At 44.8% G+C, this 14,479-nt stretch overlaps 1 protein-coding gene across 1 annotated transcript in view; it reads right to left on the bottom strand.

Moving 5' to 3' along the window:
* KLHL20 (kelch like family member 20) overlaps positions 1 to 14,479 on the bottom strand; it is a 1,442,445-nt gene that overhangs the window by 1,318,458 nt on the left and 109,508 nt on the right. The window contains exon 2 of the mRNA XM_044085231.1: positions 314 to 382. Within this exon, the coding sequence (XP_043941166.1) occupies positions 314 to 336 (23 nt within the window). The 5' untranslated portion in view covers positions 337 to 382. The remainder of the gene's footprint in view (positions 1 to 313; positions 383 to 14,479) is intronic.

Raw genomic sequence — 14,479 nt, forward strand, 5'->3', positions numbered from 1 at the left:
CATTCCACCCAAGTATACACAATGCCATTAGCAATTTACTTCATTTACTGGCCTTAGGACCACCAGCTCCTTCACTTCAGGCCTAATTTATACACACCCAACAAATTCATTACGTGAATTTATATCAAGTGCAGAACAAATGGAAACAAAATTCTTCTAATCAGCAGCAACTTTACTGGTACAGAATATGCTCCAGAAATTCTACTCAAAATGACTTGGTGCAGTTATGTCCAACAGCACTAAAACCATCTACTCTTAGTATACAACAAGGGCCTAATAAAAATCGACAAATACTCTGGCATCTCTTCCTTACTTGTGTGTTGGTTTTTCATCCATGCACAGAGTGGACAATTCTCTCTTTCCAATCTATTACTCCTCCCATCTAAAAGCAAACAAAAGGGGCAATGAACTATTAATAAATGCATAAGCAAAAAATAACAATGCAAGCAGTCTGCAACTATTTCTAAAAAACTGTTCTCAATTTGAAGAACAGATAACAGTAACAAAGGTAAATTACTCCATAGAAACTTAACAGTCTTAATGAATTTCATGTTATCTGCACCCACCTAGTGAGAGGATGCGGTCAGAAGCATTTCCAACTGCAAATATAATGCAATCTCTCAAATATTAAAAAGAACTTTAAAACAGGACAAATACTAAACAAAAATACAGAACATTTAGAATAACCTTACCCATGCTCATTAATATTGCACGGTTCTAAAGCTGGATGAAGCAGTTTATACACATTATATACACATTCACTTCTGCTCAGTATCCATGTAAGAGAAGACAGTCACCAATTCTTGTCAGGAAATGAGCCCATGACAAGAGTGATATCCTTGAAAGGCATCTGAAAAAACTGTGGAGTAAGATGGTAGCACAACTGAAAACTATTTTAATACAGCATTTTTCAAATGGCGTGATTAGCTGAAATATGACCTGCAAGAATGAATCTACCCCCACCCCCACCTTAGGACTGGATTACATCAACAGCAGAGGCAAAGTCTTTTGCATGCTGGTGGTTCCCCCCTTTCTAAACAAATATATACATTTTTTAATTTTGCAAATATAATTTGTACAAGCTGTTTTCACTCAAAACAGGCTTTATCTATTTTTTGTTTTACGACTAGGTCAGCCATGCTGACAACAATTATGCAAATGAATAACAGAAAAAAACACAGCAAGTACAAAAGCAGGAAATTATATGCACACAATTTAAACAAACCAAGAAAAATGTATATATTTAACATACATTAAGAAGTCAGAAACATACTTTGCAATTTTAAACTAATTAATGTGTAGTGGGTGGCAATGTTTGTATTACACACCGGAGCAGTATAAAAATAAGCAGGGACATTAGGTACAAAGTAAACTACTCTAGCTGCATGCACACCGGAGCAGTACAAAAATAAGCAGGGACATTAGGTACAAAGTAAACTACTCTAGCTGCATGCACATCGGAGCAGTATAAAATAAGCAGGGACATTAGGTACAAAGTAAACTACTCTAGCTGCATGCACGCCGGAGCAGTATAAAATAAGCAGGGACATTAGGTACAAAGTAAACTACTCTAGCTGCATGCACACCGGAGCAGTATAAAAATAAGCAGGGACATTGGGTACAAAGTAAACTACTCTAGCTGCATGCACACCAGAGCAGTATAAAATAAGCAGGGACATTAGGTACAAAGTAAACTGCTCTAGCTGCATGCACACCGGAGCAGTATAAAAATAAGCAGGGACATTAGGTACAAAGTAAACTGCTCTAGCTGCATGCACACCGGAGCAGTATAAAAATAAGCAGGGACATTAGGTACAAAGTAAACTACTCTAGCTGCACGCACATCGGAGCAGTATAAAATAAGCAGGGACATTAGGTACAAAGTAAACTACTCTAGCTGCATGCACACCGGAGCAGTATAAAATAAGCAGGGACATTAGGTACAAAGTAAACTACTCTAGCTGCATGCACACCGGAGCAGTATAAAAATAAGCAGGGACATTGGGTACAAAGTAAACTACTCTAGCTGCATGCACACCAGAGCAGTATAAAATAAGCAGGGACATTAGGTACAAAGTAAACTACTCTAGCTGTATGCACACCGGAGCAGTATAAAAATAAGCAGGGGCATTGGGTACAAAGTAAACTACTCTAGCTGCATGCACACCGGAGCAGTATAAAAATAAGCAGGGACATTAGGTACAAAGTAAACTACTCTAGCTGCATGCACACCGGAGCAGTATAAAAATAAGCAGGGACATTAGGTACAAAGTAAACTACTCTAGCTGCATGCACACCGGAGCAGTACAAAAATAAGCAGGGACATTAGGTACAAAGTAAACTACTCTAGCTGCATGCACACCGGAGCAGTACAAAAATAAGCAGGGACATTGGGTACAAAGTAAACTGCTCTAGTTACATGCACACCGGAGCAGTATAAAAATAAGCAAGGACATTAGGTACAAAGTAAACTACTCTAGCTGCATGCACACCGGAGCAGTATAAAAATAAGCAGGGACATTGGGTACAAAGTAAACTACTCTAGTTACATGCACACCGGAGCAGTATAAAAATAAGCAGGGACATTAGGTACAAAGTAAACTACTCTAGCTGCATGCACACCAGAGCAGTACAAAAATAAGCAGGGACATTGGGTACAAAGTAAACTACTCTAGTTACATGCACACCGGAGCAGTATAAAAATAAGCAAGGACATTAAGTACAAAGTAAACTACTCTAGCTGTATGCACACCGGAGCAGTATAAAAATAAGCAGGGACATTAGGTACAAAGTAAACTACTCTAGCTGCATGCACACAGGAGCAGTATAAAAATAAGCAGGGACAATGGGTACAAAGTAAACTACTCTAGCTGCATGCACACCGGAGCAGTACAAAAATAAGCAGGGACATTAGGTACAAAGTAAACTACTCTAGCTGCATGCACACCGGAGCAGTACAAAAATAAGCAGGGACATTGGGTACAAAGTAAACTACTCTAGCTGCATGCACACCGGAGCAGTATAAAAATAAGCAGGGACATTAGGTACAAAGTAAACTACTCTAGCTGTATGCACACCGGAGCAGTATAAAAATAAGCAGGGACATTAGGTACAAAGTAAACTACTCTGGCTGCATGCAAATTACTGCTTCCAAATGAAGTTTGTTGCCAATGGTATTTGTAGTTATGGCACACAGTACCTGAAATAGATGCATTTACATTTAAAAAAAAAAAAAACCTTTACATTTTTTTAGGGTTATGGAAGCAGCAGTAGTCAAATAAAATATTGTTCTGGTGCAAAGGAAGTTTCAGCAAAAACAAGGACTGATCATGTCAGTTATTTGGTTAGCAACAGAGGATGAGGAAATGCCACGGTGAGATTAAGAAAGGTGGGTCTCAAACCTGAAGCAGAGATAATCCAAGTGCACATTTCCTGACCAGCTTATGTGAAAGCATTTTAATTTATCATCACATCCGTCCTGCACCCAACTCTGGGAAGGAAAGCTGAACAAATCCTGGCAACATAATGATCCAACGTGACTGCTCAGCACAAAAGACACTGTGGACATTCTCCAGTCTACGAATTCATTACAGACAAGTATATATATGCTCATATGCAAGTTCTAGGCTATCTGCCAGAGGGCATCTATTAGCCTAGCCAGAATGTGTTGGCTTTTGCCACCCCCTTAGATTAGTTCCCTTTGCCTCTGTCCAGCAGAGCCATTAGTTCCCTGTGCCTCTGTCCAGCAGAGCCATTAGTTCCCTGTGCCTCTGTCCAGCAGAGCCACTGCAGTGATCCCCGGGGTAAATTTTCTGTTTCCCATCCACTCGTCAAGGTTTCTATTGAAAAGCGTTGGTGAGGGGCTCTGCCTAATGTAGACTGAAATCCTGTTCCAAAGCACAGGGGAGTTTCTGGGATAGGAAATCGATCCCTCCAGCACATCCTACTTATCGTTGTGGTGAGGTTTAGATCCCTAGAGTGTGTGGCTCTCGGGGATTTGTGTTTTTTTACGTGGCGCATGTCCATCAAGTCTGGGTTGGATATGGCCTTGTATGCCAGGCAGAGATCACCTCTGAGTAAGCGGTATGCAACCGATTACAGTTGGAGTTTCTTCAGTCAGACTGCATAGGGCATCTGTTTGAGGCCAGTAATCCTCTTAGTGAGGTACTTCTGTGGTCTTTCCAGCTGTTGCAGGTGTCTTGTAAGGTACATCCCAAATGGGGCGGTGTACTCTATGATGGGTCTGATGAGTAGAAGGGCACATTAACCTCTTTTGTTCTAGATGTGAACCCTTTTGTGATTAGGTGGGCCACATAGAAGGATTTTCTAACCACCTTGACAATATGATTATCAAAGGAGAGATTACTATCTACTTGGGTCCCCAGATCCCTTATTACATTTTCTATATTTAGGGCACTACCACGTACATGGTAGTTCGTGGGTACTTTGTTTTTTCCAAAGGGTATGACTATGCACTTTTTGGCATTTAGCTTGAGGCCATGATTTTGACACCAGGTATCTGCCTCAGTGAAACCATTCTGGAGGATGTCTGTATCAGTCGGAGAGTCAATTATGGCCCCCAGTTTGCAGTCGTCTGCGAACTTGGTCAGCCATAGTCCTCCTGTACTTGCCTGTAACTCTGAGAAGTATATACCGAACAGGAGGGGTCCCAGGACTGAGCCCTGGGGGACACCACTTGTAACCGGTTTTGAGTCGGACCTAGAGCATGCAACTCCCACTGTGTGGGTTCTATCTGTGAGCCAATTGGCAACCCATCTCATGACGTAGGGATTTATGTTCAGGCTGGTGAGCTCGTCTATAACACCAGAATGGGGAATGGTGTGGAAAGCCTTTGCGAGGTCTAGGTAGGCTGTGTGGACCTCCTTTCCCTCGTCTAAAGCCTTGGTAACTGTCTCAAAGAAGTCCACCAGGTTTAGGAGGCATGATCTGCCCTTAGGGTGGCCTAATGGTTACATTGTTTGCCTTACAAGCACAAGGTGCAGGGTTGGAGTCTCACAAGGGATAATTGGCTAGGCTTAAAATGGCTCACAAGGGCAGTTAGCTTAGTATGAACCTATAAACTATGAACCTATTAAAGCCAAACTGGGCAGAGTCCATTGTTTGGAGGTTCCCAATGTCTCTGTTAAAGAGTTCCATGATAATGCGCTCCATAGCCTTGCAGACCAGGCTAGTCAGGCTTACAGGGCGATGGATCCCGGGGTCTGTTGTGGCTCCACCTTTGTTGAGCGGGATAACTGTTGCTGTGCCGCACTCTATGGGTACGTAGCCTGTAGAGAGGCTGAGTTTGAACAGTGTGTATAGATGAGGGGTTAGTTCATTTTGGAACTCGTGTAAGACACAGCCTGGGACACCATCCGGTCCCACTGAAGCTGTGTTTTGGCTTTGGATAGGGCTGTTTTAACCTGTGTGTCAGTGATTGCCGGGGATCTACATTCTTCTGGTATGGTTATGGGCCCTTTAGGGGGTGAGAGGGGGGTGAAGTATGCACTAAACCTGTCTGCCAGAATGTTGGCAGTATCAGTCGGTTCAGTGTATTTTGTGCCATTCTGCACTAACTCAGAGCAGATCTGATATTTTCCACTTAGGTTCTTGACATAGCTAAAGAACGCTTTGTGGTTATCTTTGGAGTCCTTGGCAATTTTTCTTTTGAAGCTAGCCTTGGATGATTTTATGAGGGATACTGATCAGGGATGTCTTTCCTTCTTGGGATTTTACTCTTTTCTGTACTAGTTTCCTCCTTGTATTGTATAGCTTGTTTATGGCAGGGGTCCACCAGACTGGTTTCCTTTTCCTGGAGGACAAAGTCTTGGTTTTGCTTGGGATAGCACAATCCATGCATTCTTGCAAGCGCTCATACAGTGCCTTTGTAAGGGATTCAGAAGCTTGGACAGCATTGTCCTTTAGCATGGGGGCTGTGAACCTTTCCACCTCGGTCTAAAGTAACGTGAAGTTTGCTTTTGAAAAGTTTTTCATGTTTGTTTCCTTGACAGGGGGTGGGGGCGGAATGTGGATATCCAGAGTGATTAGTCTATGGTCTGATCTAACCAACAAGGGGTTGACCTCCAGTGTGGAACACCGGCTGCCCATGTTGGTGATGACCAGGTCCAATATGTTGTCACCTCTGGTGGGGGAGTTGACCAGATGATCCAGGGCATTCGAGTTTATAAATTCTAGGAAGTGTTAGGCAAGGGAGTTGGTACTTTAGTAGTTCTCCCACTTAATGTCTGGGTAATTTAAATCACCCAATATTAGGGCGTATGGTAGGACCTTCATATTGTCCAGTGTCTCCAGAAACGCGGAATGGGGTCATGGTGGGTGATCTGTAGCAAGCTACAATTTGAATTACAGTTTTGACCATTGTTAGTTGCACATGGATGATCTCTGAGGCATCGTACTGCGCCAATAACCAGGAGGTGTGGGTATCCTTGATGAATATGGATACACCTCCACCTTTTGTGCTTCAGTCCAGGTTCTGTGGCCGAAAAGAATGGTATGAGTTATAGCCTGGTAGTGCTGGAGTACTCTCTGGAGCCTTAAACCAGGTTTCTGTTACTGCACAGATATTGATGCTCTCTATACTGAGGAGTGCCTCGAGTGCATGCATTTTGAGGTTTAGACTTCTGGCGTTGAGTAGCATTACCCTCAGTTTTTGGTTACTTGTGCTATGTGGGTTTGTCTTTTGAGCCTTGCCTAAAAAATGCACTATGGGAGCGGCAAAAGCCTTGGCCAGTATTCGAAAGCCTAAGGGTGACAGGTGCAAGCCATCTCTTGCAAAGCAACGTGGCTTGTTGAGCATGTCATCCCAGGCAGACAGATACTGGATTCCCTTTGAATGACACCAGAAACTTAGCCAATTGCTGAAATTGATTTTTTTCTTTATACTGCGGCATCATTCTTGGTGAAGGCAGGATGCTACTCAGGGTCAGGGTCATACCAGCCTGGGATACGTGATCAGAGCGTTCTTCCACATCTCTTTTCATGTAGTTCAGGGAGGTACATCTCGGGTCATTCACACCAACATGGACAATGACAGTCGTATTTGTACTTGTTCTGGAGCGACCTGAGTGCTTGTGCTATGTGGTGGATCCTGGTGCCAGACAGGTAGCTAACTGTAACCTTCTCCTTGTCCAGCCTAGTTAGTGGGACATCAGGGTGCCTGACTATAGAGTCGCCTACTACTAGTGTGCTGTGTAGGTTATTTTGCCTTAAAGGCTGTGATTGCGTGGCACACTGATTATGTGAAGTATGTGTTTCATGGTTTGTGATGGGGTGTGGAGGTTGCTTGGATGTTTGCTTTGGAGGTCTTTGTTGCTTTTGCAGATTTTTATTTAGAGTCTGTTATTTGCTGGTGTTGGTTTAGTAGGTCTATGTGAGACTGGTGGTGTGTTGCAAGTATTTCCCTTCTCCTGACCGCCAGTTCCAGTCTTGGGTTGAGAGAGCTTTGCCTCCAGTTTGGCTGTATAATTGCATCTCTCGCAATATACTAGTGTTTGGTGGTAGGAGGAGAGGGTTGTCTGTGTATATGAGGCAGTTGTAACATTGCCGCAAAATGCCCAAATTCACCAGTTGGACTGGAGAGTACACCTGAAACTGCCCTTTGGACATGCCTGAATAGGTAAAGTGAGCTGTTTTAATGATTGGCTGGTAGGGACGAATAGAGAGCCTTGCCCTTCTGGACAGTATAGGGGGGTCTAGTGTTAGGGTTAATTAGTGCTTGCTATGAGTTTTGAGCAAGTGCTTGGCTGTGAAATGAATGGTTTGAGTGCTTAAGTTGAAAGTTTGTCTAGTTCAAAGGGAAAAATTGAAGAGTAGACTTTGTGGAGCCAGGAATAGTTTAACCCTAGCTAACCGGCGCTGCCCATCGCACAAAACTGTTCAAATGCGGTTTTGAGAGCAGGGAAATGAAACAGATAGAAATTAGCCCAAAATTGCCAATAAACTACTAACTTCTGGGCTGAAACCACTCCTCCAGGGACAGATAGGCTGCTCAAAGATCCCCCCTCTCACAGGAGAAGAGGAACTTTCTTCTATCCAAGTAAGGAATGGGCAACACAGAAACTTGTAACACAGCCCTGAATTCAGCAAAAACCTGAAAAATGGACTATACTAGTTCAGAAAGGCGGGAAAACAGTATTTATTTATTTTCCGAAAATAAAGCAGATACAATAAAAAAACACTTTAAATGCACAGAAATGGCGATCACACTTTAGTGTGCAGCCCACAACAGTTAAACAGATTATTTAAACACAAAAATGATTTAGTTCAAGTGCAGGCAGCAAATAAGTACAATATGTAGTAGAAACAAGCTTTTTAAATCACAGAAACACTAAAAGATCGACATTTTAGACAGAATTAGTTAAAGACAGCAAGAAAAAGCAGAAAAATGATACTTAATCACTCCAAAGTCTCTCGTTTGTCTCTCTGCTGCTGTACAACTCTGCAGGACACCTGGCAGGCACTTGCTGAGCTGAATACAAAGTGCAAAAAAATGCGCAAATGCGTTTTTTATAGCAGGGAAATGAAAGGGGTAGAAATTAGCCCAAAATGGCTAATAAACTACGAACTTCTGGGCTACAGCAAACAAGGCACACAAACTTCAGAAAGAAACCGTTCAAATAAGCAGGCACAATAAGCCTTTAACCAGAAATTACCAGCTCAGAAGGGCAGAATCCAGACTCTCCTCCCACAACGGTGCAGACCACAAACCTTCTTAATGCAAAATAACTGGCCTGAAGACCAAGTGCTTAAACCAGAACTAATACACTTTTAGAATAACAGACACTGAGCCTTCAATCAGCAATTCCAAACTTAGAAGGATGTAAGCTACCTGTCCTGCCACAACAATGCAGTCCACAAACCTTCTTAATGTAAAACAACTGGTTTGAAGCCCAAGTGCTTAAACCAAAAGGCTTAGAATAACAGTTACAATTTAATCAGGCTATTATGAAGCAGTAATAACTGCAGCAGAATAATACAACTGAGTACTTTTAAGAAGAAGCACAAGCAAAATAAGGTAATAAAGTGGGAAGAAACAGAATTACAGTAAAAGCAGATGAATAAAGTGCAATAGAAAAACAAGCAAACTGATTTAAACAAATCACCCAATTAACCAGTAAAAAAACCTCAGAACTGAGCCCTGTTCCAGCAGTCTTCAATCAGACAAGTTCAGGGCCTAAGTGGGCATGCCTACTCAAAATGTTCTCTCTGTATTAGGCAGGATGAGCTAATGAGACTAGACTGGGATAGGGATGAACAGATGGGAATGGTAGGAGTGTCTGAAATCAAAATATGATCTCACTGTACTCGGTTGAGTGAGCAAATGAGATGTGCCCAGGAGGAGTGTTCGAATGCAAATTTACAGGAGGGGCGGTCAATTCCAAAGCCACCAAGATCTAGCTGCAGACAGAGACAGAGCTCACAATTTTCAGTGAAACAAATAAGCAGATAAATGCAGTACTATTTTTAAACTCAATATTCAATGAAACAATAAAACAAAAAATAAAATTGAGAAGTTATGTACCTACCATAACGTTCCATGTTAGTTGTCTTCTCTCGCCTTCTTTCTTGCTTGATGGGTTCGGAGCCGATCCTCAGCTCTGACTCGGCACTTGCTAAGCTCGAGAGTCACTTTTACCAGCTCGAGGCAGCCCCATATCCCATGATGCAAGGCGGTAAGTACCCAGATCTCGTTTGGTACCTATAGGGAAAAACACCTAGCACAAAAAAGTTTCCACAGAGGAAAAAAAAAAGCAATTACCCTAAAGGAAGGGCTGTAATGGGAACCAGATAACCAACTGGTGCCTAAGAAGCAATCTCTAAACAAGGGAGATCAAGGTCCGTCCAGGCAAGGGGGCAGGAGGGAGGGTCGCAAGAAAGAAGGCGAGAGAAGACAACTAACATGGAACGTTATGGTAGGTACATAACCTCTCAATGTTAAGTTGTCAATCTCGCCTTCATTCTTGCTTGATGGGACCGCGTCCCTAGCACCTCTACCCTGGGTGGCTCAATGGAACAGACTCTTGAGAACCGTAGAACCAAAACTGGCTCTATCCCTGGAGGCCAAATCCAATTTGTAGTGAGAAACAAAGGTATGAGGAGTGGCCCAAGTGGCTGCTGCACAAATAGTGTCTATAGGGAGTCTAGCCTGAAAGGCTGTGGAAGTGGCTAAACTTCTGGTGGAATGCGCTTTTGAGCACAGCTGTTTTCCCCTGAGTTGATAGATTTCGGAGATGGTGGATGAAAGCCATCTAGATAAGGTCACTTTGGAAACAGGAAGGCCTTTCTTATTTACAGCACAAGAAAGAAAGAGCTGATCGGATTTCCTGAATTGTTTTGTTCTGTCCAAATAATATCTGAGTTGGCGGTGAACATCAAGATAATGTAATTTTTGTTCCGATCTGTTGGAGTAATTAGGGAAAAATACAGGGAGATCAATAGATTGGTTCAAATTTGTTTTTGAAGTCACCTTGGGCAAAAAGGATGGATTAGTTCTCAAGGATACCCTGTCCTTGTGGAAGACCAAATAAGGGGGACGAACAGAGAGGGCATGAAGTTCTGACACTCTCCTGGCCGAGGTAATAGCGACAAGGAAGAGTGTTTTCCATGAAAGAAACTTCAGTGAACATGAAACAGCTGGCTCGAAGGGAGGAAGAATTAAGGATGTCAGCACTAGATTTAGGTCCCATTGAGGAGGAGGACTCCTAACAGGAGGTTTAAGGAGAAAATTTCCTTTTAGAAAAGCTCTACAAAGCCTGTGGGACATAATGTTGTGATCTGCAAACCCGACATGAAAATTCGAGATAGCAGCCAACTGAACTTTGACCGTGGAAGATGAAGAGCCCGAGTGAAAGATTTCCGCTAAAAAATCTAAAACTGCATGTACAGGGGCAGTAAAGGGATCTATATTCTTTGATCTTGCCCAAAAAGAGAAGCGTTTCCACTTGCTGGTATAAATCCTTCTAGTAGAGGATTTAAGGGAAGCCACTATGATATCCCTAACCGGGTTAGAGATCATAGGAAGCCTGGCTAAGGAAGGAAGTGGAGCAACCAAGCTGTGAGGTTGAGAGAAGGAATGGACCGATGCAGCTGACCCGATTGGTGGATCAGAAGGTCTGGCACTGGGTCCAGATGCCACGGCTGCACCAAGAGGTGACGATGGAGGAACGGAAACCAAATTTGTCGAGGCCAATAGGGGGCAATGAGAATCATTTTGGCTCTCAAAACGGTGGTTTTCTGGAGTACTTGTGGAATCAATGGAAAGGGAGGAAAGGCATAAAGAAGTCCCTGGGGCCGATCTTGGGTAAGAGCGTCTCTGGGGGGATGGCCTGGCAGTGGGAAGAGAGAGAAGAAGTCTGGGCATTTGCTGTTTTGGGGAGTAGCAAAAAGATCACAACATGGGCGGCCCCATTCTAGAAAAATCTCCTCCACTATAGATTGTTTGAGAGACCACTCGTGAGGCATGAGAATAGCTCTGCTCAATCTGTCCGCTAGAATGTTGGTTTTCCCAGGGATATGCGTTGCTACCAGAAACCGATGAGAGGAGATCGCCCATTGCCAAAGTCTGAGAGCTTCTCGACACAAGGGGTAGGACTTGGTTCCGCCCTGCTTGTTGATATACCATACTACAGACATGTTGTCCGTGTGAACTGCAATTGTTCCCAAGGGAAGAAAGTCGTTGAGGGCTTGCAACGTTAAAAGCACTGCTCTCATCTCTAGGACATTTATGTGCAGGTGGTATTCGAACGGTTGCCACATCCCATGAACCATCCTGCCCTGATAATGACCCCCCCCACCCGATCAGGGAGGTGTCCGTAGTGACTGTGGCTACCGGGGCCGGGGATACAAAGGGTCTGCCCTGATGAATCTGGGGAGAAGAAATCCACCAGGATAGGTGGTTTTTGCAAGCTTGTGTGACCAGGATTTGGTGATGCATGGGAAGTTGTTGGTAAGACCACTGGGTGAACAACATCCATTGAAGGAGACGCATGTAAAAGCGGGCCAAGGGAAGAAGATTAATGGCCGCTGCCATGAGGCCCAACACTTTCAGGACCAGTCTGGCTTGTACCTTTTTGCTGGCAAGGATGATCCGCACATGACTTTGGATATCTGAGATTCTTTGGTCTGTGAGGGTTGCTGACATCGAAACAGTGTCTAAATTTGCGCCTATGAAAGTAATAGACTGGCAGGGCAACAAGGAGGATTTTTCGTAGTTGATCGAAATTAATAACTGAGTGCAGAGATTTACGGTGTAATCCCTGGCTTGGAGAAGTTGATGCCTGGTGGTGGCTGAAAGGAGCCAGTCGTCGAGATACGGAAACACCTGGAATCCTTGACTTCTCAGGTGAGCCGTGACCACTGCCATGCATTTGGTGAACACTCTGGGGGCTGTAGTGAGACCAAAGGGCAGGGCTCTGAATTGAAAACGACTGGACCCCAGCCGAAAGCGGAGAAACCTTCTGGAGCGTCTGTGAATTTTTATGTGATAGTACGCATCCTGAAGGTCTACTGAGCACATCCAGTTGTCTTTGCCCAGGAAGGGCAAAATTGCTTGAAGTGTGACCATTCGAAATCTCGTCTTTTTCACAGACTTGTTGAGTCTGCTGAGGTCCAATATTGGTCTCCAATCTCCCATCTTTTTGGGGACCAAAAAGAACCTTGAGTAGATTCCGGGCTCTGAATGGTCTGTTGTAACTGGCTGAATGGCCCTTTTGTGTAGAAGCTTTAATACTTCTAACTTTGCGATTTCCCTTAGACCGGGTGGCACATCTGGAAGGGAATTTTTGTGATTGAAGGGACTTTCCTCGAAAGGAATTTTGTAACCCTCGGATATGATCGACTGTACCCATCTGTCTTGTGAGAGGGAACGCCAGGCTTGTGGGTACAGCGATAATCTTCCCCCGACTGCCTCCAAGGATGGACAGTCGGGCAACACCTCAGGGATGCTGGAAGGGCTTGTCAGAGAGAGACTCTCTGCTTCCCTGGTTTTGTGGACCCCCTCTGCCTCTAGGGTGGCGTCTGTTATTATTACCCCCTCTGCTTCTAGGGGTAAACTGACCACGTGTATCAGGCGTGACTCCTTGGGATTTGCGGAACCACATCTTTCCACCCTTCTGTCCTTTGGGGTAAGGTCTAGAAGGGGTGGAAAAACTGACCCCTACGGCAGAAAGAGTCTTGCTCACACCTGGTCAATGTATCCTTCACTTGAGGACCAAACAAAGTTGACCCATCAAAGGGAGAGTTTGTGAAGGACGCCTTGAAGGGATCTGCAAAATTACAGAGCCGCATCCAGGATTGACGTCTCAGAGCCACTCCTGTACCTGCGGCTCTACTCGCTCCATCTGCTGCATGGAGGAGTTGGTTATGGAATTAAGGATTCCTAGCTGGGAAGTAATCTTGTCTTGTGCCCCCTGAGCTGCAGGATCCTGTACTACTTCACCTAGTTCTTTAAGGATGTCCCTTTGGAGTCTGGTGAAGTGACACAAATAATTCAGCGAACGCATAGCAAAGGTCACTGAGGAAAACATCCGCTTACCATACCTGTCCATGGTCCTAGAATCCTTGTTAGGAGGATGGACTGGTACGGAAGGATCTGCAAGTTCCTTTTTAGTGGCGGCCGCCACCACCATGGCATCAACAGGGACACCTTTTGTAAGGAATTGCTGTTCGGAAGGGGCTGTAATAAATTTAGAAGGCCTCCTGGGAACTAGCTCTACGGAATCAGGAGAAGCCCAAGCCTTTCGAGCGATTACCTGCATAAGGGGGTCAAAAGGCGGAGACACCCAGGAGGTGGAGGGTCGAGAACCAAATGCCTCTAGGTATACCGACTCATCCTCGGAGGGATTAATGGAGGGCCAGTTTCCCCTCTGTTTCAGGAGTTCTAGGATGTCTGAAAAAGAGACATCCTCAGAGGGGGATCTTGGGGACCCCTCAGACTCATCTAAGTCGGTATCCGAAGTAGTAGACTCAGGGGAGTCCAGGTGCTTCCTCTTACAAGTCCTCTTGTGCGGAGGATCTCCTGACGGATCAGGAGAATCCTCGGAAGAGGGGGTTCCTCCCAATGGGGAGACCTGAGGCGGTGGATCTCTCGGTCCGGGAGCAAGAGAGCGGGAAGTGATATCAACAGGCACCGTAGAGGGAGGAGCTAAAGGAATAGACTGCTGACTGAGCCCAGGGGCCAGCACACTCCTCATCACCTCGAAGGCTCCCCTCCCAGGGAGGTCCGAGAGAACCTGTTCCGAAGAAACTGGGACTCCCGGGCCCGCCGAAAGGGAAGGCTCCGAGGCAGATGTCAGAGCCGAACTCACCAAGGCCGAAGCTCCAAGGGGAAGAGCGGGGTCGGACAAGGGTCCGATGCCACTCACCCCCTCGGAGCAGACCAGGGAAGCCCAGCCATCGAATCCCTCCAAGGAAGGTCTCGAGAAGGAGATAAGAGTAGATGCTGAAGGCGCAGAAAGGGGGG

Source organism: Protopterus annectens, chromosome 10.part0, assembly GCF_019279795.1.
Source record: "Protopterus annectens isolate FY-2018-M chromosome 10.part0, PAN1.0, whole genome shotgun sequence".
NCBI classification, from domain to species: domain Eukaryota; kingdom Metazoa; phylum Chordata; order Ceratodontiformes; family Protopteridae; genus Protopterus; species Protopterus annectens.